At 46.9% G+C, this 24,130-nt stretch overlaps 1 protein-coding gene across 1 annotated transcript in view; it reads right to left on the bottom strand.

The window, feature by feature from the left end:
* The window catches only part of CYP39A1 (cytochrome P450 family 39 subfamily A member 1), a 284,249-nt gene that overhangs the window by 109,617 nt on the left and 150,502 nt on the right, over window positions 1-24,130 (bottom strand). The window contains exon 10 of the mRNA XM_069236086.1: window positions 3,113-3,201. Within this exon, the coding sequence (XP_069092187.1) occupies window positions 3,113-3,201 (89 nt within the window). The remainder of the gene's footprint in view (window positions 1-3,112; window positions 3,202-24,130) is intronic.

The raw sequence follows: 24,130 nt of genomic DNA, 5'->3' as shown, positions 1-24,130 counted from the left end.
AGACTCCTCTGCATCCTTTGCTACACCTTCTACCGTCGGATCAACCGCAGAGCCGCTCTAGGAACTCTACAACTTGCAACAAAGTGTCCACAGTGACTACTGCAACTCTGTAACTTCAGCTGCTGCCAGCAGCTGCAACAGTTTCCAGGTCGTGCACACTCCGAGGACTGCCTGTCTTCATCCTGCGCAAGAAGGACCGAAGGAATCTCCTGTGGAGTGACAGAGTCACTTCCCTGCTTTAGCAGGCACCTCTCTGCAGTGACGACAGGTACTCTGGGTCCCCTCTCCTGACGACGAGCATGGATCCTGGCACACAGGTGGTGGACTAAAGTGACCCCGACTGTTCAAAGGTCCAGCTGTCCAAATTTGGTGGAGGTAAGAGCTTGCCTTCCTAAACAAGACAGTATCCCTGTGGACCGCGTGTTTTGCAGCTTCTAGGGTTTCTGTGCACTTCTCCGAGAATTCCTTCATGCACAGCCTAGCACAGATCCCCAGCACTCTATCCTGCGAAGCGAAGCTCCCTGAGTTGTTCTACAGCGGCATGGGATCCCTTTGTGTAGTGCTGCGATGATCGCCATTTGCAACTCCTTTGTCCCCGTGTCCTGGGACTCCTGTGGATGCTGCCTGGTCCTCTGAGGGCTCTCTGAAGTGCTGAGAGCCCCCTCTCTCTCCTCACCCTGAGTTGAGACCCCCAGGTCTCTCCTGCGTCCAGGTAGCGCCTTTCCCCACCAAACGCGTCTCTTGTGTGATCGAAGGCTTGTTGGCTGAATCCAACGACAAAAAACAGCCTGCATTCATTTACTCGACGTGGGACATCTCCTGCACCAAGCAGGAACCCACAGCTGTCTTCTTTAGTGCATTTCTGAGTTTTTCTTCCAACCGGAGGTTTCAAATTTGCAACTTCATCCGGGTTAGCATGGTCTCCTGTTCTTCCTGGATGCGTCAGCTGTTCTTGGACTTGGTCTCCTCTCTCCACAGGTCTTCATGTCCAGGAATCCATTATGGGTGTCTTGCAGTCTTGCTTGGTTTTTGCATTATTTTCTATCATGACAAGTGGGTTCTTAGGAAAATTGCTGTACTTTACTCCTGTTTTCCTGGGCTCTGGGGTGGGGTAGTTTACTTACCTTTGTTTTTTTCTTACACTCCCAGCACCTCTCTACACGCTACACTTGCCTAGGTGGGAAACCAACATTCGCATTCCACTATTTTAGTATATGGTTTGTGTTCCCCCTATTCCCATTGTAACCTATGGTGATTTTCACTGTTTGCACTATGTTATGACTGTTTACTTTTTTGACTTTGGTTACTAGTGTATATTTTGTGTATAATACTTACCTCCTAAGGGAGTATAGCCTCTAAGATATATTAGGCAATGTGTCACTAAAATAAAGTACCTATATTTTTGGTAACACTGAGTATTGTCTTTCATGTGTGTGGGTACTGTGTGACTGCAGTGGTATTGCAAGCGCTTTGCATGTCTCCTAGTTCAGCCTTGGCTGCTCTGCCTACAGCTACCTCTAGACAGCCTGGCTTCTAGACACTGACTACATTTCACCAATAAGGGATAACTGGACCTAGTATAATGTGTAAGTACCTGTGGTACCCACTACAAACCAGGCCAGCCTCCTACACCTATCCCATCCGGATGTAATATGAAGTATAGGAAAGAACTGAAACATCTTTGAGACCTAAGTCCATATGTTTACGGCTAATCCTTTAGATGTGCTCTTTACAGCTGAACACGATATATGTTATGTTGCTAACACCATAAATATTGATGGAGATCCTATTAGGGATCTGCGGAAAAAGTTTCAGAATGTCAAACACACAAAAAGTGATGGGAGGAATACTTGGAATAAATTTAACCACTGGTAATACTTCAGGGTAGCATTTCAACCCATCGTTCTTTGGTCCACCATGCCATCTAAGTATTAACCAAGCCATATGCAAACCAGTCTTGATATACTCCAGTCGGAACAGTCCAGCCCAAACTGACAGGCCAAGCCCAAACCAGAACACAAGCGACCCAACACCAGTTTTGCCCTGATTGGGGTTCTTAGTCAGACGTAGCTTGGCTCTTGTGGCACGGTGAGCTCAGGATCTGCGTCTGGGCATACCCTTTCATTTACTGTGGTACATCAAACACACAAAAGGTGATGGGACAAATGCTTGTAATATGCCTAGACACGGGCACTCACTCTTTTTTCACTAGCTTTTCGACCCATCGTTCCCTTGCCCATCAGGCCACCTCAGTTTGGACCCAACCATATGCAAATTGACCCTGCTCCAATCAGAACAATTCAGCCTGAACTGCCAGAACAGGTCCTCCCAGAACCGGAACAGAGGCACCTTAAGACCGGTGCACATAGCTCGTCTGTTCCTCAAACGTGGAGGTCTGTCCTGTGCCAAAGAGCTACTAACCAGTTACACTGGTTCCTAAGTGTAACCTATACTTGCTCACTATGTGTGTATTATTATTGATCAAGACATATTTGAGCAGGGTGCGTTACACGGAAATATAGAAAAGCAGGCACTCCTTGTCCGAGTGCTAAGAAGTGTTGGTACTCTCCCATTGAAACCACTGGAGCAGGTCTGGGAAGTGCCGGTACTCACGTGGCTGTGGACATCAGCATTTTGAAAAAATACTCTCTGCCTCTACAGCAATCCCTTAATAGACAATCTCTGTGGTCCACAACCCTACACTTCAAATGTGGTCCTGGTGAACGAATATGAACTATTCATGTCACATGTCTGTTCAGTCACACCCGCGAGCCTGCCAAAGCATCACCCCAGTTGCGTGTGGTGCACCCCACATACGCACATAAGCACACTTCATAAGGCCTGGAGTGGCCATTTATGAGCGCGCGGCACATGGCTGCCCATCTCCCACGAGCCATCCATTCACGATGACTTGCCTTTTTCTACTGGTTCTGGGAGCAAGGCGTACATTAAATGTCGGCACATTTTTTCATCCCGGCCTCCTGTCCATCAGCACAAAAAGACAACAGTTAAACATCTCTCAGTGGCTACGTCGGAGCCTTTAAATAGCGCTCTCCTGTTGCGCCATTATCTGTGGGGCTGAAGCACAACAGAGCCCAGCTGTTCCACCGACCTTCCTGGGCACTGGTACCGCCCTCCGCCGAATGCCACGAAGCCGTCCAAGAAAACATTCTTCTCTAAATTTGCCTTTTTCCAGCGTTCCTGTGGGAAGAAAAGCATTTTTCCAGCTCAGTCTTACGTAAAAAAAAAGCTGCACATTATTTCTCCAGGCTAAAAACAACCTTGCCCAGATAATCCCTGCTTATGAAGTTGCACCGTTAGTAACCTGTTATTAATGCCAGTGGTACACACGGTCCAAGAAGGCGGATTTATAAACCTAGTGCAAGAATAGAAATGAGGGTAACACGCTGGAACAATTCTGATTCAAGGGTGAATTTAACACTGAGCTTAGAAGTAATGTACATTACTACCGTTTGAGAGTAAAGAAACACTAAAGTGCGTACCAACTCCTGCCCTGTCGTGACGACAGACACACAGACGCACAGCCACAGGGTAACAGACAGGGCCAGTGACAAGTGAAAGTCAGGCAAGTTAGTTACAAAGAAAGACAGTTTAATTTAAAAAAAATCATAATAAAATAACGTAGTACTGGAGATCTTAATAGTTCATTACAGACAGCAGAACACATGAAAAGCCTGGCTAACAGCAGACCGAGAGACAGGCAGACAAGCATGCCTCAGGCAGGCATGAGTAGGGCCTTATTCAGGCCTGATTTATACTTTTTGACGCTAAACTGCATTAACCCAGTTTAGCATCAAAAAGTATACCGCCAGCTAGCGCCATTCCAAGACGCTGGCCGGGCGTCATATTTATGGAATGGCGATCCGGTACAAAGGGTGGGATAACTTCATGGAAAATTACATTAGCCAGGTGGGGGTGGCGGTATGGGAGTAGTAGGTTTAGCATAAAAAAAATACGTTAGGTTGGTTAGAGTAAAAAAAGTTGACTCTAACCAGCCTAGCGTCATTTCTTGATGCAAAACCTACCATACCACATGACCCCTGTCTCATAAAAGACAGGAGTCATGCCCACCACCCCAATGGCCAGCACGTGGGTCAAGGGTCCCCTGGGCATGGTCACTGCACCCAGTGCCATGTATGGGGGCCAATTTCAGGGCCCCCAATGGCACTTTAAAATACATTCTAAAATACTTACCTCTACTTACCTCTACTGGGATAGGGTCCCCCATCCTCTGCTGTCCCTCGGGTGTGGGTGGGGGTGTCCCTGGGACCTGGGGAGGGCACCTGTGGGCTTATTCCAAGGTGTTCCACCATGGAAATAGGCCCACAGGTCCCCTAACGCCTGCCCTGACCCAGGTATTAAATAATGGCGCTGAGCAAGATTAGTGCCATTATTTAGGCCCGCCTCCCTCCCGTGCACCATTTTTGCACGGGAGGATAAATAAGGTGCTAGGGCCATAGAGTCATTTTTTGCCCAGGAACGCCTACCTTGCATCTCATTGACGCAAGGTAGTTTTTCGCAGGCCAAAAATGACTTTAACTCCAATATTTTGCCGCTAGACATGTCTAGTGCCAAAATATAAATATGGAGTTAAGTTTGCACTGAATTAGCGTCAAACAAATTGATGCTAATTCAGCGCAAACAGAGTATAAATATGCCCCTCAGGGTCTAGTGGGCGGACACCCAAGCCATAGACACAGACAAAGTCAAGTGTTTTTCGCCCCAAAAACCCTCTGAAACAAGGTGGGCGCAGTTTTGGTAAATACAAGTAATGCCGGAAAGATCCACAGCCGTGCTGCAGCTGCACGATGACCTCCTGATATTTTAAAATTATATTTCATAGACAAAACCTTAAAGCACAGGTTTGTTTTTGGAAAATGTGAAATCAATATCCATCCATGAAATGCTGAGAGTTTTCCCCAGACTTTAATAGTTAGTGCTGGATGGAGGTAAACAGCCCTTACAACAAGGTCCTTCCCTCGCAATGCCTTTACCTCGCAGCCCATGACACAGGTCACTATTTATTTGTAGCTTTACAAGGCATGCCTTTACCAAGTAGGTAAGTATATTTTTAAATAACATCATTAATAAGTTATTTTTTAAATAAAGGTTTAGGTATAAGTAGTGGTAAAATGAGGCAAGGGTAATTTTAGGGTTTAGGGATGGGTTGTGGTAAAGGGAGATAAGTACATAGACAAAGAGGTGGAAGAGTGCGCACATTATAAATACATAGCAGGGTAGGCTTATCGGCCAAAAGACAGATAAAAACATAGAGACAGCCAGAGAGAAAGCAGACAGGAAGGCACACAAAGGTGAGAAAATAAGTCAGCAGAAAATCACACATACATGTAGCTAGGCCCAGAGATAACGAAGCACACACAAAAAAACATACATGTAGCTAGGCCCAGAGATAACGAAGCACACACAAAAAAACATACATGTAGCTAGGCCCAGAGATACCGAAGCACACAACAAAAAATATCTGGAGCTACAGACAAATAAGTGTCTATGTTAATAAACAGACAGCAAAAGGTGCTGCCCAGCAGCGGCTCCTCCTCTATGGCGGAGGAGCGTCACCCACCCCCCTGTGCCAGCGGCAGCAGCTGCAAAACCTTTATAAGAAAATTATAATAAACTGTGTATCGTTTTTTTGTAAAGGTGCGGGGCCACGTCTGTGACAAGCACTGAGGGGGAGTGGACAGCACTCCCCCTCAGTGCACATGTATGTTTGGCCGGCCATCTCGGGCCGGCCAAACACACATGCGCGGTGCGCTCTCTCTAGCCCGGCACTGTGTTGCCGGGTTGGAGGGAGCAGGCACAGGCTCCCAGTCTGCCAATCCTGGTGCTGCTCTGAGCACAAATATGAGCACTACAAAACATGGACAGATCTTTTTTTCTGAGAAATCATGGAAATGGTAAGACCATACCACAGCCTGATACAGCAGCAAGAAACTTAGATTGCATTTTAGATGGGGACTGATATGGGTAACTCCTAAAGCATGGCTCGAAACATTGTATGGCGGCATCACTGGCAGAAAATATGAATAACATGGGCTTTGTAGATATTTGGAGAAAGATACATTCTGTGTAAAAAGTGTATTCATGCCACTCCATCACGCATAACAGCAGATATAGCAGATTAGATCTTATACTGGCTTCTACTGACCCAGCTACTAAAATGCAGGAGAGAAGATACCTCATCACTTCCCACTCCTTCTAGAGTATAACCATTGCAATATCAGTGCGTGTACTGCACAATGAAACCTGAACCCAGATGTTTTTCCTGACCCTTTTGTCTTACAGATGTAAGCACAACACAGAGCTCATACTGTGGAATCGGAGTTCCACAGAGATCAGAGTGACTAAGGGCCAGATGTAGCAAAGGTTTTTACCCATTCTATGTCTATGGGAAAAAGTGTTCGTACATATGGCCCTTAGTGTGAAGCAATGGAGGCTGTCCCAGGGGGCGAGTGCATGGGAAAGGTTAAGGAATCAGGAAGCACACACAGGCAGAACCAAGGAACAGGCGAAATGGATGACCCAGCTCCAAAACGAGGAGGTTGCACCTCCACATATGAAACAAAATATGGTGGCAGATCAGGGGCTTCTGGCAGAAACCTGCGACATGTTGGTCAAAGCTACACTAAAAGCAACAGAGAAGGGGACAGATCAGGTAAATGTTTAGCCTGGTTACTGAATAGAGAATTGGCTGTTACTCCAATACTTAATGTAGACTCCACAGAGGGACATGATGTGACAACTCAAGCAGTCATGAACAAGGTCTTGTTGCAACACTATGAGCAACTGCACAAAGACCTGAATCCCTTGATAGAAGAATATATTGAAGGAATAGGGTTACCAAGACTCCCAAAGGAAATGATAGTAAACGTGGAATCAGAGCTGCAGATATAAGAACTTCTGGAAGCAGTACAGTGTATGCCCAGAGGAAAGGTTCGAGGCAGTGATCGTTTTATTATTGAGCTCCTCCAGACTGTCATCATGCTTAGCAGATAAACTGCTTGCCACTCCTAAAGAAGTTAAACAGGCAGGCAGGCATGCTGCCTGAAACAAAAAGAGAAGGCTGCATTAGTATGGGCTTGAAACCTGTTGGATGAAATAGGGTCCCGGTGTGCCAACAGACCTCTAACGATGATTAACACAAAATATTAACGCCCATATTTATAGTTTTTTAGCACCGCATTTGCGTAATTTTTTGACGCAAACTTGGCTCAAACTTACAAAATATAATTGTATTTTGTAAGTTTGCACTGCCTTTGCATCGAAAATGACACATATGCGGTGCTTAAAAAGTATAAATATGGGCCTGAGATTCTATGTGAGGTGTTTGTTAATAGGCTCCAGAGAGAGGAGATTGCCCTTCTGCATGAGAATTTGTTTCGAGGAGCAACACCTCAAAGAGTATTTATGCAATTACATGTGAAATTCAACAGAGAAATGCACGTGAGGAGGAGTTTGCACTGGAAGCTTTGAACCTCAAAAAAGCATCCAATACAGTGAACTGACCCTATTTGATGACGGTGTTGAGATATAGCTGTAAGAAGTTGGGTTACTGGCTGAGGTGGGGTTGAAACCCTACTTAAGCAGGAACCATAATTCTTGTCAGGGCGAAGTCACAAGCAAACCCTAAATTAACCTATGCTCAACCCTTCGGTAGCTTGGAAGACACCAGTCAGGCTTAACTGAGAGGCAATGTGTGCAGTATTTCTGCAACACTTCAAACAGTAACACAGTGAACACACCACAAAAGGATCCCAAACCAGATTTAGAAACATAGATTATTCTTTAATAAATGAACAAGTACAAAATGACAAAAATCCAATCAATAGATCTGGAGATATGCAATTTTAAAGATTTCAGTAAAAAACAGCATCAGAAAGCACACAGCTCAAACTGTGAATATCTGGTCACGCCAGACAGTGACAAAGTCACAATTTCAGCCCAACTGTGATAAAGCGTCGACCAGTTAGGCCTGCTGAACGAGAGTACCTTGAAACCTGGTTGCGGAGCATTGTGAGGTCCTGCCACCAAGGATGCATCGTGCAGCAGACACATCGCATCGGTTCCGAGGAGTTGCGGAGCTGCTGTGCGAGATCCTGGGTCGTCATCAAAAATCCTGTCGATGAAGGCTTGCGATGCGAAGTCCGGCCTTCAGGATGTGCCACGCAGTGAGGGCAATGCATCGGTTCCGAAGAGCTGTGAGGCTGCGATGCAAGAACCTGTGTTGTCGTTGAGGCTGCTGCTGCCAAGAGGTTTGCAATGTGAGGCCCTACAATGACAGCTGCAAGGTCGATGCTGGGAGAACCCCTGCAACAGACCCACTTCTAAGGGTCCAGGACTGGGGTGCCACCACTTGGTAGGGTAGGACTCACAGATGCCAGAGCTCAGGTGCTGAGTTCACGGTTGTTGGAGCTTCTTGTCCCTGAGGCTGTAGTCAGGAGGCCAACCAAATATTAACGCCCATATTTATAGTTTTTTAGCACCGCATTTGTGTAATTTTTTGACGCAAACTTGGCTCAAACTTACAAAATATAATTGTATTTTGTAAGTTTGCACTGCCTTTGCATCAAAAATGACACATATGAAGTGCTTAAAAAGTATAAATATGGGCCTGAGATTCTATGTGAGGTGTTTGTTAATAGGCTCCAGAGAGAGGAGATTGCCCTTCTGCATGAGAATTTGTTTCGAGGAGCAACACATCAAAGAGTATTTATGCAATTACATGTGAAATTCAACAGAGAAATGCACGTGAGGAGGAGTTTGCACTGGAAGCTTTGAACCTCAAAAAAGCATCCAATACAGTGAACTGACCCTATTTGATGACGGTGTTGAGATATAGCTGTAAGAAGTTGGGTTACTGGCTGAGGTGGGGTTGAAACCCTACTTAAGCAGGAACCATAATTCTTGTCAGGGCGAAGTCACAAGCAAACCCTAAATTAACCTATGCTCAACCCTTCGGTAGCTTGGAAGACACCAGTCAGGCTTAACTGAGAGGCAATGTGTGCAGTATTTCTGCAACACTTCAAACAGTAACACAGTGAACACACCACAAAAGGATCCCAAACCAGATTTAGAAACATAGATTATTCTTTAATAAATGAACAAGTACAAAATGACAAAAATCCAATTAATAGATCTGGAGATATGCAATTTTAAAGATTTCAGTAAAAAACAGCATCAGAAAGCACACAGCTCAAACTGTGAATATCTGGTCACGCCAGACAGTGACAAAGTCACAATTTCAGCCCAACTGTGATAAAGCGTCGACCAGTTAGGCCTGCTGAACGAGAGTACCTTGAAACCTGGTTGCGGAGCATTGCGAGGTCCTGCCAACAAGGATGCATCGTGCAGCAGACACATCGCATCGGTTCCGAGGAGTTGCGGAGCTGCTGTGCGAGATCCTGGGTCGTCATCAAAAATCCTGTCGATGAAGGCTTGCGATGCGAAGTCCGGCCTTCAGGATGTGCCACGCAGTGAGGGCAATGCATCGGTTCCGAAGAGCTGTGAGGCTGCGATGCAAGAACCTGTGTTGTCGTTGAGGCTGCTGCTGCCAAGAGGTTTGCAATGTGAGGCCCTACAATGACAGCTGCAAGGTCGATGCTGGGAGAACCCCTGCAACAGACCCACTTCTAAGGGTCCAGGACTGGGGTGCCACCACTTGGTAGGGTAGGACTCACAGATGCCAGAGCTCAGGTGCTGAGTTCACGGTTGTTGGAGCTTCTTGTCCCTGAGGCTGTAGTCAGGAGGCCAACCAACTAGCCCTTGGAGTCACTTTGGGGTCCTGGATTCAACATTGCAAGTCCAGACCTTCTCACCAAGACAATAGGACTGCAGGAAGCAGGTCAGTACAGCAGGGCAGCAGTCCAGCAGAGTGGCAGTAAATTCCGCAGCATAGTAGTCTTTCTTCCTAGCAGAGTCTCCACAGGTTAAGAAGTGTACTGAACAGTTGGTGTCTGATGTTCAATACTTATACCCAGTTCTGCCTTTGTAGTGGGAGAAGCATCTATAGTTTTGCCTTTGAAGTCCATTTGAAGCCCTGGCTCCAGACTAACTACATGGGGTATGCAGCCCTTTGCATGGAGGTAGAACACAGCCTATTCAGGTGTAAGTGGGGCTGTGTCCAACTCCACCCTCCCATCTTGGCAGTGATGGCCCATCCAGGTACACACAGGCTCTCTATTGTATGTGGCTGTCTAAGATGAAAACACAAAACCCAACTGTCAGCTATACCCAGTCATGTGACCAGGGACAGGCCACAGGCACAAAATGGCTAAGGCAGGAAAATGTCAACTTTCTAAAAGTGGCATGTTCAAAATCGTAATTAAAAAAATTAACTATACCATAAGAGAGGGTTTTTCATTACAATTCAAAAGACACCAAACATGAACCTATTGCGTCCTCCCATTTGGAAAGTACAGCTTATTAAATGTAATAAGGTAACTCCAATGTTATCCTTTGGGAGAGGTAGGCCTTGTAGTAATGAAAAACTAATTTAAGAGCTTTTCACTACCAAGACATGTAAAACTTAAAAGTACATGTCCAAATTGTTGAGTACACTGCACTCTGCCCTGTGGGCTGTTTAGGGCCTATCCTAGGGGGTCACTCATATATATTAAAAAGGAAGGCTTGGGCCTGGCAAAAGGTTTATTTGCCAGGTCAACATGGCAGTTTAAAATGGGACACACAGGTTGCAATGGCAGGCCTGAGACATGTTTAAAGGGCTACTTAAGTGGGTGGCACAATAGTGCTGCAGGCCCACTTCTATCATTTAATTTACAGGCCCTGGGTACATGTAGTACTACTTTACCAGGTACCTAAAAGTACATTCAATATGCTAATTGGGGATATGCCAATGCTACTATGTTTAAGGAGTGAGCACATGCACTTCAGCACTAGCTATCCATGGTAAAGATCCAAGAGTCCTAAGGCCAGCAGCAATTAGATCAGCAAAAATAGAGGAGGCAGGCAAAACGTTTAGGGGAAGGCCACCCTGAGGCTGACAGATCTAACAATGTGGGTTTGGCCCAAATTTATTGGGCTGAATCCAGCTCTTTAACGGTCTCTGAGAGGTGGAGACGAGTAGCAAACATAGGTGGCCTCTGTCACCGTTGCTTGTTTCCCTCGCCGTGGAACTCTTAGCAAAACAACTTAGAAGGGCACTTCACACATGGGGAGTTAGGGTGACAGATCCAAGACATATAAGCCCTAATTATGACATTTGCGGTAAGTGCCACCTACCGCCGTGGCGAACCCCGCCAAAAGACCATCGCCGCGGCTAACATCCATCCGCCAAATTATGACCACAGACGTATTTCCGCCAGAAGAAGGGCAGAAATCCGGCTGTGGCCATACTGGCAGATGGTGTTAAGGTGGCGCTGCTACCACCACCAGCAGCGCCACACCAGTAGACCGCCGCCCGCCGTATTATGAAAAATAATACGGCCTGGCGGTGTTCTGCTGGCGGGCGCTGCTGGCGGTAGCAGCGCCCCATCCCCTGCCGGAAGACCCCCTGGATGCAGGTAAGTTGGGTTTCTGACAGGGGAGGACAGTGAGGGTGTTGTGGGAAGGTGTGCATCATTGTGTGAGTGAATGCGAATGTGTGTGTAGTGTTGTTGGCATGCGTGTATGCATGTGTGAGAATGCGTGTATAAATGGAAATGTGAATGCATGTCTGCGTGTCAGTGTGAATGTGGTACGGATGTGTGCGCGAATTAATGGATGCATGCATGTATGAATGCATATATGCCTGTGTAAGTGAGTGTGTGTATGCGTGGTGCGTGTCGGCGAGTGTGCATGAAGGGGAGGGTGGGGGATTGGAAGGGGGGAGCATGGATGGAGGGGGTAGGTGGGGGGCATCTGGGGAGTGTTTGGGGGGTGGGTGGGCCTCCTACCAGTGACAGGGAAGGAATTCCCTGTCACTGGTAGGGCCTACCGCCATGGTTTTCGTGGCGTTAGGAGCAGCATGAAAACTATGGTGGTAGGCAGGGTCAAAATGCCTGCGGCCGCCGGGCTGGACATTCTTATCTCCGGCCCGGCGTCTGCTACCACCATGGCAGTCGGTGTGGTATATTTGACTTCAGCCAACCTGCCAACGTCATAATGTGGCGGTATGTACTGCCAGCCTCTTGGCGGTACTACGGCCGCATTATCAGCGACCGCCGGGGCCATAATGACCCTCATAGTCTCCCTACATGCAGATGAAGCCCTGATATGCCTAAAACTCAATCCCATTACTAATAAACAAGCTTAATGAGTGCTGAGAAGTATTGGGACAAAAAGTAACCATAGTAAGTCTATATTGTTCCTGCTGGGGGCTTTATCCAAAATGGTCATTAAGAATTTGCCTGAGGTCGATCTTGGGACGGAGAAGGTGAATGAAAATGTCACTTACCCAGTGTACATCTGTTCGTGGCATCAGTCGCAGTAGATTCGCATGTTCTGCAATAGCTCGCCATCTGGTGTTGGGCCGGAGTGTTACAAGTTGTTTTTCTTCGAAGAAGTCTTTCGAGTCACGGGACCGAGTGACTCCTCCTTTTGTCTCCATTGCGCATGGGCGTCGACTCCATCTTCGATTGTTTTTCCCCGCAGAGGGTGAGGTAGGAGTTGAATTGTAGTAATAGTGCCCATGCAATGGAGTGACTAAGTATGCACTTATTTAAGGTTGAGATGATACATATATAAATAATTGAAGGTAACTTCCAAACTGCTACAGGCTCCCGGGGAGGCGGGTGGGCACATGCGAATCTACTGCGACTGATGCCACGAACAGATGTACACTGGGTAAGTGACATTTTCAGTTCGATGGCATCTGTCGCTGTAGATACGCATGTTCTGCAATAGACTAGTAAGCAGTTATTTCCCCAAAAGCGGTGGATCAGCCTGTAGGAGTGGAAGTAGTCTGAAATAATGTCCTTAATACAGCTTGACCTACTGTGGCTTGTTGTGCGGATAACACGTCTACACAGTAGTGCTTGGTGAATGTGTGAGGCGTAGACCATGTGGCTGCCTTACATATTTCTTGCATTGGGATGTTTCCTAGAAAGGCCATAGTAGCACCTTTCTTTCTGGTTGAGTGTGCCTTTGGTGTAATGGGCAGCTGTCGTTTAGCTTTAAGGTAGCAGATTTGGATGCATTTAACTATCCATCTGGCTATACCTTGTTTTGAAATTGGGTTTCCTGCATGAGGTTTTTGAAATGCAATAAAGAGTTGTTTAGTCTTTCTGATGTTCTTTGTTCTGTCAATGTAATACATTAATGCTCTTTTGACATCTAATGTATGTAGTGCCCTTTCGGCTACGGTATCTGGCTGTGGAAAGAACACCGGAAGTTCCACTGTTTGATTTAGATGGAACGGTGAAATAACCTTTGGCAAAAATTTAGGATTGGTCCTTAGGACGACTTTATTTTTGTGTAGTTGTATAAAAGGTTCCTGTATAGTAAACGCCTGAATCTCGCTTACTCTTCTCAGGGAAGTAATGGCGATGAGAAATGCCACCTTCCAGGTTAGGAACTGTATGTCGCAGGAGTGCATGGGTTCAAATGGTGGACCCATAAGTCTAGTTAGGACAACATTTAGGTTCCATGAAGGAACAGGTAGTGTTCTTGGTGGTATAATTCTCCTAAGGCCCTCCATGAATGCTTTAATGACTGGTATTTTATATAGGGAAGTTGAATAGGTAGTCTGCAGGTATGCAGATATTGCTGCAAGGTGAATCTTAATGGAAGAGAAAGCTAGGTTAGATTTTTGTAAGTGAAGCAAGTAACCCACTACATGTTCTGGAGTTGTGTGTAATGGTTGTATTTGATTAATATGGCAGTAGCAAACAAACCTCTTCCATTTACTTGCATAGCAGTGCCTGGTGGATGGCCTTCTTGCTTGTTTTATGACTTCCATACATTCTTGGGTAAGTTGTAAGTGCCCGAATTCTAGGATTTTAGGAGCCAGATTGCTAGATTCAGCGATGCTGGATCTGGGTGTCTGATCTTTTGGTTGTGCTGTGTCAACAGATCTGGCCTGTTGGGCAATTTGATGCAGGGTACCACTGATAGGTCTAGCAGCGTTGTGTACCAGGGTTGCCTTGCCCAAGTTGGTGCTATCAATATGAGTTTGAGTTTGCTTTGACTGAGTTTGTTTACCAGGTAAGGAAGGAGAGGGAGAGGAGGAAAAGCGTAAGCAAATATCCCTGACCAGTTCATCCATAGGGCATTGCCTTGGGATTGTTTGTGTGGGTATCTGGATGCGAAGTTTTGGCATTTTGCGTTCTCCCTTGTCGCAAACAAGTCTATCTGAGGTGTTCCCCAGAGTTTGAAATAAGTGTTCAGTATTTGGGGGTGAATTTCCCATTCGTGGACCTGTTGGTGATCTCGAGAGAGATTGTCTGCGAGTTGATTTTGTATCCCTGGTATAAACTGTGCAATTAGGCGAATTTGGTTGTGAATTGCCCAATGCCAAATTTTTTGTGCTAACAGGCTTAACTGCGTGGAGTGCGTCCCTCCCTGCTTGTTTAGATAATACATTGTTGTCATGTTGTCTGTTTTGACGAGAATGTATTTGTGAACTATTATTGGTTGGAAAGCTTTTAGTGCTTGAAAAACTGCAAGAAGTTCTAGGTGATTGATATGCAGTTTTGTTTGATGTACGTTCCATTGTCCTTGTATGCTGTGTTGATCGAGGTGTGCTCCCCACCCTGTCATGGAAGCATCTGTTGTTATTACGTATTGTGGCACTGGGTCTTGGAAAGGCCGCCCCTTGTTTAAATTTATGTTGTTCCACCACAGAAGCGAGAGGTAAGTTTGGCGGTCTATTAACACCAGATCTAGAAGGTGACCCTGTGCTTGAGACCACTGTGATGCTAGGCATTGTTGTAAGGGCCTCATGTGCAGTCTTGCGTTTGGGACAATGGCTATGCATGATGACATCATGCCTAGGAGTTGTAATACCATCTTTGCTTGTATTTTTTGTGTTGGATACATGCGTTGTATGATGGTGTTGAAATTTTGAATTCTTTGTGGACTTGGAGTGGCTACTCCTTTTGATGTGTCTATTATGGCTCCCAGGTATTGTTGTACCTTGCGTGGCAGAATTTTTGATTTTGTGAAATTGACGGTGAACCCTAGTTTGAAGAGGGTTTGTATGATATGATTTGTGTGATTTGAGCACTCTATTAACGAATGGGCCTTGATTAGCCAGTCGTCTAGATATGGGAACACATGTATTTGCTGCCTTCTGATGTGTGCAGCGACTACCGCTAGACATTTGGTAAAGACTCTTGGTGCGGTTGTTAATCCGAAAGGCAGTACCTTGAATTGGTAATGTATTCCTTTGAATACAAACCTTAGGTATTTCCTGTGCGATGGGTGTATTGGTATATGGAAATAAGCATCCTTGAGGTCTAAAGTTGCCATGTAGTCGTGCAGCTTTAGCAATGGCAATACTTCTTGTAGTGTGACCATGTGGAAGTGGTCTGATTTGATGAAAGTGTTGACTACTCTGAGGTCTAGGATTGGTCTCAGTGTTTTGTCCTTCTTTGGTATCAGAAAGTACAGTGAGTAAACTCCTGTGTTTATTTGTGTGTTTGGCACTAATTCGATTGCATTCTTTTGCAATAGTGCCTGCACTTCTATCTCTAGGAGATTGGAATGGTGTGTTGTTAAATTTTGTGCTTTTGGTGGTATGTTTGGAGGGAACTGTAGAAATTCTATGCAGTAACCATGTTGGATAATTGCTAGAACCCAAGTGTCTGTAGTGATTTTTTCCCATGCTGTGTAATAATGACCTATTCGTCCCCCCACTGGTGTTGTGTGGAGGGGGTGAGTGACATGTGAGTCACTGTTTAGTAGTAGGGGTTTTGGGGCTTTGGAATCTTCCTCTATTTCTAGGGAATTGCCCTCCTCTATATTGTCCCCGAAAACCTCCTCTATACTGTCCTTGGTAACTGGACGGTGTGGCTTGTGAGGTGCTGGCTTGTGTGCTTTGACCCCAAAACCCCCCTCGAAAGGGCGTTTTACGGAATGAGCTGTAATTCCCTCTGCTCTGCGGGGAGTAGAGTGCGCCCATGGCTTTGGCAGTGTCCGTATCTTTTTTGAGTTTCTCAATCGCTGTGTCCACTTCTGGACCGAACAGTTCTTTTTCATTAAAAGGCATATTGAGAACTGCTTGTTGAATCTCTGGTTTAAATCCAGACGTTCGGAGCCATGCATGCCTTCTGATAGTTACAGATGTATTAATTGTCCGTGCAGCTGTATCTGCAGCGTCCATGGAGGAGCGGATCTGGTTGTTGGAGATGGCCTGTCCCTCCTCAACCACTTGTTTTGCCCTATTTTGGAAGTCTTTGGGCAGATGTTCAATGAGATGTTGCATCTCGTCCCAGTGGGCTCTGTCATAGCGCGCAAGTAGTGCCTGGGAGTTCGCGATGCGCCACTGGTTTGCAGCTTGTGCTGCGACTCGTTTACCAGCTGCATCAAACTTGCGGCTTTCTTTATCTGGGGGTGGTGCATCTCCAGATGTGTGAGAGTTGGCCCTTTTCCTAGCTGCTCCTACAACAACAGAGTCTGGTGGCAGCTGTGTTGTGATGAAAGCCGGGTCCGTAGGAGGCGGCTTATACTTTTTTTCCACCCTTGGTGTGATTGCCCTACTTTTGACCGGGTCCTTAAATATGTCTTTTGCGTGCCGGAGCATACCAGGGAGCATAGGCAGGCTTTGGTAGGAGCTGTGGGTGGAGGAGAGTGTGTTGAACAAGAAATCATCCTCGACCTGTTCTGAGTGGAGGCTTACGTTGTGAAATTGTGCTGCTCTAGCCACCACCTGAGAGTACGCGGTGCTGTCTTCTGGTGGAGATGGTTTTGTAGGGTATGCCTCTGGGCTGTTATCTGACACTGGGGCGTCGTATAGGTCCCATGCGTCCTGGTCTTGGTCACCCTGGCTCATGGTGGTGTGAGCTGGGGAGTGTGATGGCGTTTGTGCTGGTGAAACGTTAATCACGGGCGGAGGAGAGGGTGGTGGTGTAACTCTTTTCACCACTTTTGGTTGTGGTGCTTGTTCCGTCTGGAACTCCAACCTTCTCTTTCTCCTAATGGGGGGAAGGGTGCTTATTTTTCCTGTCCCCTGCTGAATGAAGATACGCTTTTGCGTATGGTCCGCATCAGTTGCTTGTAGCTCTTCCTCAAACCTATGCTTCTGCATTTGGGAGGTTAGCGAGTGCTCTTCTGTATAAGAGCCTGAAGCTGGGTCGCTTGCAGTTTGTTTCGGCGTGGAAACTTTGTCTGCGTGTTTTTTCGGCTCCGAGGTGACTTTTTTTCTTTTCGGGGCCGAAACCTCTCGGCGTCGATCTGTTTCGGTGCCGCTGTCTCGGCGTCGAGCCGTGTCCACACCGGCATCTCGGTGTCGAGGCTTGTCTCCAGCACTTTCTCGGTCCCGAGAAGGCTGCGTGCCGGTGTCTCGACCGGAGTCGGACGATCTCGGCACCGTTTGGGCCTTTTTCGGTGCCGACGGTCGGTCACCGATTTTATGGGTTGAGCCATGGCCTGGTGGCAGTGGCGTCCCCTGGGCCTTGTAAATGTTTCTTTGTGTGGTTTTCGACGTCTTACTCACGGTTTGTGTATCGTTGAATCCTTCGGAGTCTGAGTCTTGGATCGAGAAGGTACCTTCCTCTTCCTGTTCCTCGAACTCCCGTCGGGCTGTCGGTGCGGACGCCATTTGAAGTCTTCTGGCTCGACGGTCTCGGAGTGTTTTTCGGGACCGGAACGCACGACAGGCCTCGCAGGTGTCTTCGCTGTGCTCAGGTGACAGGCACAGGTTGCAGACCAAGTGTTGGTCTGTGTAGGGGTATTTATTGTGGCATTTGGGGCAGAAACGGAAAGGGGTCCGTTCCATCGGCGTTCCTCAGCACGCGGTCGGGCCGACCAGGCCCCGACGGAGGATCGAAAAACTACCCCGAAGGGCACCGGAGCTCTTCGATCTTCGATGCGGTGTTGAATGTAAGTACGCCGATCCCGAACGCAACAATACCGACGAAAATCTTCCGAAATTAACTATTTTTTCTGTTCCGAAACTCGGAGCGACAGGAACACGTCCGAACCCGATGGCGGAAAAAAAACAATCGAAGATGGAGTCGACGCCCATGCGCAATGGAGACAAAAGGAGGAGTCACTCGGTCCCGTGACTCGAAAGACTTCTTCGAAGAAAAACAACTTGTAACACTCCGGCCCAACACCAGATGGCGAGCTATTGCAGAACATGCGTATCTACAGCGACAGATGCCATCGAACATTCTGTTACCTGGGGACGATGGTAGCACACACACCAGATTACAATATAAGCAGGGTGCTGCAGGATTTAAAGGCCCAACCTAAGCTTTGAAATTCCCTCCCACTCTCTATTATGAACAGGGCTGCCATACCAAAATTAGATTATTGACTTGTTGCTTATATGTACTGCTGAATTCCAAGTGTTTACTACAGTGGACTACGTTTAAGGTGTTAGATAACCTATTGATATTCTCTGGCCGGGTTGGGAAGAGAATTAGGGTATCACTGGGGGAATTAAAACTAGACCTGTAAGATGAGGGGCTGGATTTTCCAGACCTCAAATTGTATTATGTTGCTGCACACTTACAGGATGTGGCCAAATGGCTCACAGACGCAGACAACAGGGAGAAGAGACTGTTGAAAGGAAATCACGGGGAGGTCCCACTAAGGGAACAGTTCATGAAGGGAGGACACATACTGAGTAGCTATCCCTATGTAATATGATTGGACTGGTAGGGCCTGGGAGATGACAGTAAAAGTAACTATTAGAAGGTCACAATCACAATTTTCGAGAAATACAGGCATCTGGGGTTTGCAGCACTTTAAAAGTATATTCTGAGACGGTGGAACAGCGGAGGGAGGGGGGCCACATGCTGAGCGATCCCTACCCAGGAGAGCTATTCATTACATTGCAGGAAGCACAGGGGGTGTTTGATGCTGGCCTGGGTTAATTCCTTCAATATGCCAAACTATTGGGAACGGCCAGTGAAATCCGGTCAGACTTTCTGAGGGCTTCGGAGCCCACACACACGCTGGAGTCTTTAATGAACTTGAGGCAGGGGCACAGGCTGGAATTCTTAATGTATAAAGGCCGATAAAACGAGGATGATACTGAAATCTTGGCAGCTGAACAGATAACGGATCAGGACTGGAGGGATGCGTGGTCCCATGTGAAGGGGGTCTCTAACGCGAACGGACTCACTTTCATTATTTGTATTGTACATAAATGACCCCGGAAAGGATCCTCGAATTACCCCAGATGTGGGACAATAGATGCCAAATATATACATCTCACACGGCATTGCGAAGCAATAAAGATGTATTGGTAAGGGGTGGTAGAAAAGGTGGTCGGTCTCCCCAGAACAGAGCCGTCGGAGGGTCATCAAAAAACCCACGAAAGTAAAACATTAGATGTGACATTAGGTTTAGTAAAAGCAAAGAGAAGTGAATCAATTAGCCGGTCCTCCCACGGGGTGCCCATGTATGTGACTGGCAGAGGGAGGTTCTTGGGTGGGCATTGGCTGAAGAGTTACACCTGAAAGTGGTGAGACATGATAATTATAATGGCAGAGAACGTGGCCGCATGCAGCGGGAAATGGCAAAGGAAAAGGGAATTGTATCACGGGGAACAGCTCACTCCACCCAGCCTGTAACTGAAGCTCAGGCAACAAGTACTCAGGGAGGAGCACAAGAGAGCACGAACCCCACACCGGAAGTTGAAAACAAGCGTCCAAGATAAGCAATGGATAGTGTAATAATACAATATACATAAATATGTACTTGACTGGTGATGCTTTGATGGCTTGTATGGCTTAAATGTTGAGTCACTGTGTATTGTATGAAAATGATAACTAAAAATGTTTAAAAAAATAAATAGAGGCATGAGGGTAGCCAGGAAGTTTTGGTAAACAGCCACGGATTTTAACACAGACAAACTAGCACAGATATAAGAAAAGGCACTCATAAAAGCTCATTTTACTTAATTTTGTTTTGTTTAGCATCAACAAGGCCCATGTGTTAGAATGCTGTACGCATATCAGGTTTGATGGTCCTCTGGAGAGAAAGCACCATACATCTTTATATGGGAAGCTCAGGAGTTGGAACATCGAAGTGAGCGAGTACCTTGCTCTTCACGTAAGAGCTTCCACCTAACGCAGCCATCTTCCCCTCATACCAAGAGTTCATGCACTTCAAATCAAGGATTTCCCACAGATGAAGGACTGGTTGGTCCAAAATGCATTGCGTAAGAAACAAATTGTTGGGATGAAATCATTTTTTAAACTCCTTTATTGGTTTGTTTATGTAACCAGAACAACTATCAACCCTCACCCTAAACACCAACCACCCCCAAATGCCACCAGCACCGCCAGACACAGACAGCAGCGTTGCACAACATTGCATGGGAAATACACAAGGATAAAAAGAATCAGCTCACCATGAAAAAATGACAGTCAAGAATACATGGAATGAGAGTAACCCCATCACCTGCCCCATATTGTCTTGTGTGTTCTGAGTGCAAACAGTTGGCTCGTACGTTGCTTCTTCAGCCCTCACACATCTGTCCAAACCCCCATGCCACTCTTCCAATGGAGGGGGGTGGCAGACTTTCAATGCTTCGCAATGTCAAAGCATGAGCCAAGAGCATGCCTGTGAAGGCTAATCTGCACTCTGCCCTGCTGTCCCCCAAATCCGACGTGATGCCCAGCAGAGCCACTCTGGAGTTGGGAGCCAGGGGCATACCCATGACACATGTCAGCGTGGCATGGATCCTCTCCCAATATCCCTTATTCACCAGGCAGGCCCACACCTGATGATAGGAAGAGCTGTATGGAGTCCTCCATCTCAAGCACCTGCCATCCAGGTTTTTACCAGTTTAAACAACCACAAGGGTGTGTAATAGATGTGATGGAAGATCTGAAGTGAATCAAGCAGCACTGGGAGGAAATGGCCAGGGTACTTGCAAGCATTTTTGCCCTCACCCAGTCTACCTCCTCCAGGACACCTAAATGAAGCTCCCACTCTTCCCTCAAAGCCTTCTACAGCCAGGAAGATTAGGGCCTGATTTAGATGTTGGCGGAGGGAATACTCCATCACAAACTATAGGCTAGAATGGGATCGTAATACGGCTGACTGGATATCAGACACGTTTGTGATTAAGAATTCCCCTTCGCCGACTTCTAAATCAGGCCCTTAGTCACCATTGTATGGTAGGTCTGAGAGATCTCTTTGCCCTCAATTTTGCCCATCATCAATTTGGCTTCTAGCTGATTAAACTCAGGAATCTGGTACAGGTCAGGTTTATGGACTTCAGTTTTGCCCACCAGCAATTTGGCTTCCAGCAGATTAAACTCAGGAATCCGCTGCAGGTCAGGTTTCTGAATTTCCAGTGCGTGTGTCTCAACTGTAAATAGTGGAAGAATTGTGAGTGACGCAGCTGGAAGTCTGTTTTGAGCTGGTCAAAGCACCACGTACTGGACCTTCCCCATACATCTCCCACTGTGGAGATGCCAGTGATGTCCCAGAACTTGAATCCTGTTAGTTGGGACAGGGAGGGTAACCACGCTCCCTACCCCAGGGGTGTCACCCCTTTGATACTTCTGTGTCATCCCACCTCTTTCAGGACCCCTCATCAGCATTCCAAAGGAAGCCTGGGGGAAACACCCTCCACACAGAATTGACAGAATCTGGGGAATGCCCAGAGATGTAATTCCAAGCTGATCCTCCAATCAAGGCAGCTGGGGGAAAAAGTCATTAATGGGCAGCAGTTGCGCAGTCCAGTAGTAGGAGCACATGTCTGCAATATCTAGGCCACCATCGTATGGGGACTGTACACCTTCAGTGAAGGCGACCCTAGGTAACTGGTGAGTTTGGACCGAAACCAGCTGAGGAAGCCTGGGCGGAGGAATGGGTAGTTCTTGAGTCTTTAGAGCAGTAGGGTTTAAGACAATCATCTTGAAGAAAGCCCCTATTCCCATAATAGAGAGCTGCAGATTGCTCCACCTGTCCATATCTGACCTGGATTTAGCCAGAAGAGAGAGGCCATTAACCGCCTGGCTCCTACCTGGTTTTCAATTTATATATGCATGTCCAGGTACTTAAATTCGGACTGCATAGTCAGTACGCCCCTGGGTCCCCAACACTCCGGGCCCACCTCCCCTCATCGGGAAACAACAACAGATTTGCCCCAATTTATACTGAGGCCCCCCGAACACATCTAGCATGGGACAGATCCGTGTAGTAGTAAGGGCAGGCCTGCTCACATAGTGCAACACATCATCCACGAATAGGGCTATGCTATCCCGGCCCATGTCATAAGCGGCTCCATGGCTAAGGAGAACAGAAGCAGGGACAACGGACATCCATGTCTCGCGCCTCAGTGGATCTCAAAGGGCTCCAACAATACCCCGTTAACACGAACTTCCACTCAGAGGGAGGAGCACATCAACTTAACGTAGGAGCGTAACCGGGGGGGTCAAAGTTCATCTTCTCCAAAAGGTTATCTGGTTATGACCACCCCACTAAGTCAAGCACTTTATCAAATTCAATTAAAAGAAGGGCACTCAGGATGTCAAGCCCCGTAGCGTGGGCCGGGCGTACCTGCAGTCCCCTATTACAGTGTCTGGTGCCCAGCTGTGGCATAAAGCTGTTTTGGTCCCAGTGTACTAGATAGCGAATCACCCTGGCCAGCCTATTTACAAGTGCCTTAGTCAGGAGTTTCGCCTCAGCACTGGTCGGGGAGATGAGTTTATATTTAGACACAGTTCCCTGGGGGTCGTCTGTCCTTACGTAAATGTACTACCATAGCCCCAAGTAAATCCATTATGAAGTGTCTTTTTGAAGATGGCTAGCATATGAGGGATGAGGTCGACCAGGTAGCTCCTAAGGGACTCAACAGGAAATCCACTGAGCCTGAGCGTCTTCATGGCCGGTATGTCTGCCAGCGTAGTCCTCTCTACTCCTATGACAGTGGGAGAGCCAGAGCCTCTTCCTCCTTCCTAGACAGTCAAGCCAGCAGAAGGTCCAACACTTTCGGGCGCTGCCAGTCAAGCCCCCTCAGGGGTCTCCCAGCATGAAGGGCAGCTTAAAATTTGGCAAAAGTAGTGGCTATCCCCTGAGAATCCACCATTATATCGAGAAGTGGATCTTGTCTGTGGACTATCCACATGGCTTATTGGTCCCTGTTCGCCAGCCAATATATCAGTTTTCCCACCTTGTCCGCAGATTCTTAGATCCTATGCTGGGAGGCAAACCGTGCCAAGGTTACTGAGTAAATGAAGATTTTCTCTGACAAGCGTCAACAGGTTTTCTGCCTAGGGGGAATGAGACCACCATGCCTTTTTAGGAAGCTGGCCTGGTGTGTGGTGCTCACCTATGGTTTTATCACTTTATACTAGGTCCATGTATCCCCTATTAGTGAAGTGTAGGCAGTGTCTAGGAAGCCAGGGCTCTCTAGAGGTAGCCGTGGATGAGCAGACAAAACTTATCTAGGAGACATGCAAAGCTTATGCAGTACCACTACAGTCACACAGCACTTACACACATGAAAGAACCACACAGTGTTACAAAAATAAAGGTACTTTATTATAGTAACACAAACACTAAAATACTGTATAGGCAATACCCCAACTGGAGGTAAGTAAACACACTATTATATATGCATTAGCAATCAGTAAATAGCATAGACAGCAATACGCATTGGTAAAAGCAATAGCAAATAGTGAGGGCCCTTGGGGAGGGCCAAACCATATACTGAAAAAAAGTGGAATGTGAAAGGCCGCAATTATGAAGTGTCTGTTTGAAGATGGTTAGCATATGAGGGAAGTGGAATCAGTAGAGGGGAGCTGAACGAACTAGGAACCCAAAGAGGTGAGTACTAGAGTGACCCCCGGTGACCAGGAGAGCAGAGATTAGTACCTAATTTTTCCCAAAACCAATGGGAAGACTTTGCAAAAGGGTTGTGCAAGACCCAGACAAGACTGGAAGAAACCAAAGGTGGATCCTGACAGAAGAGGACCTGCAAAGGAACGGGACCAAGTCCAGTTCAATTTGGAGTGTCCGGATGTGG

The sequence above is a fragment of the Pleurodeles waltl genome, chromosome 5 (assembly GCF_031143425.1).
Source record: "Pleurodeles waltl isolate 20211129_DDA chromosome 5, aPleWal1.hap1.20221129, whole genome shotgun sequence".
Taxonomy (NCBI): Eukaryota; Metazoa; Chordata; class Amphibia; order Caudata; family Salamandridae; genus Pleurodeles; species Pleurodeles waltl.
Note: the sequence above shows the minus strand (reverse complement) of the source record. Positions and strands in the feature narration are given on the sequence as shown.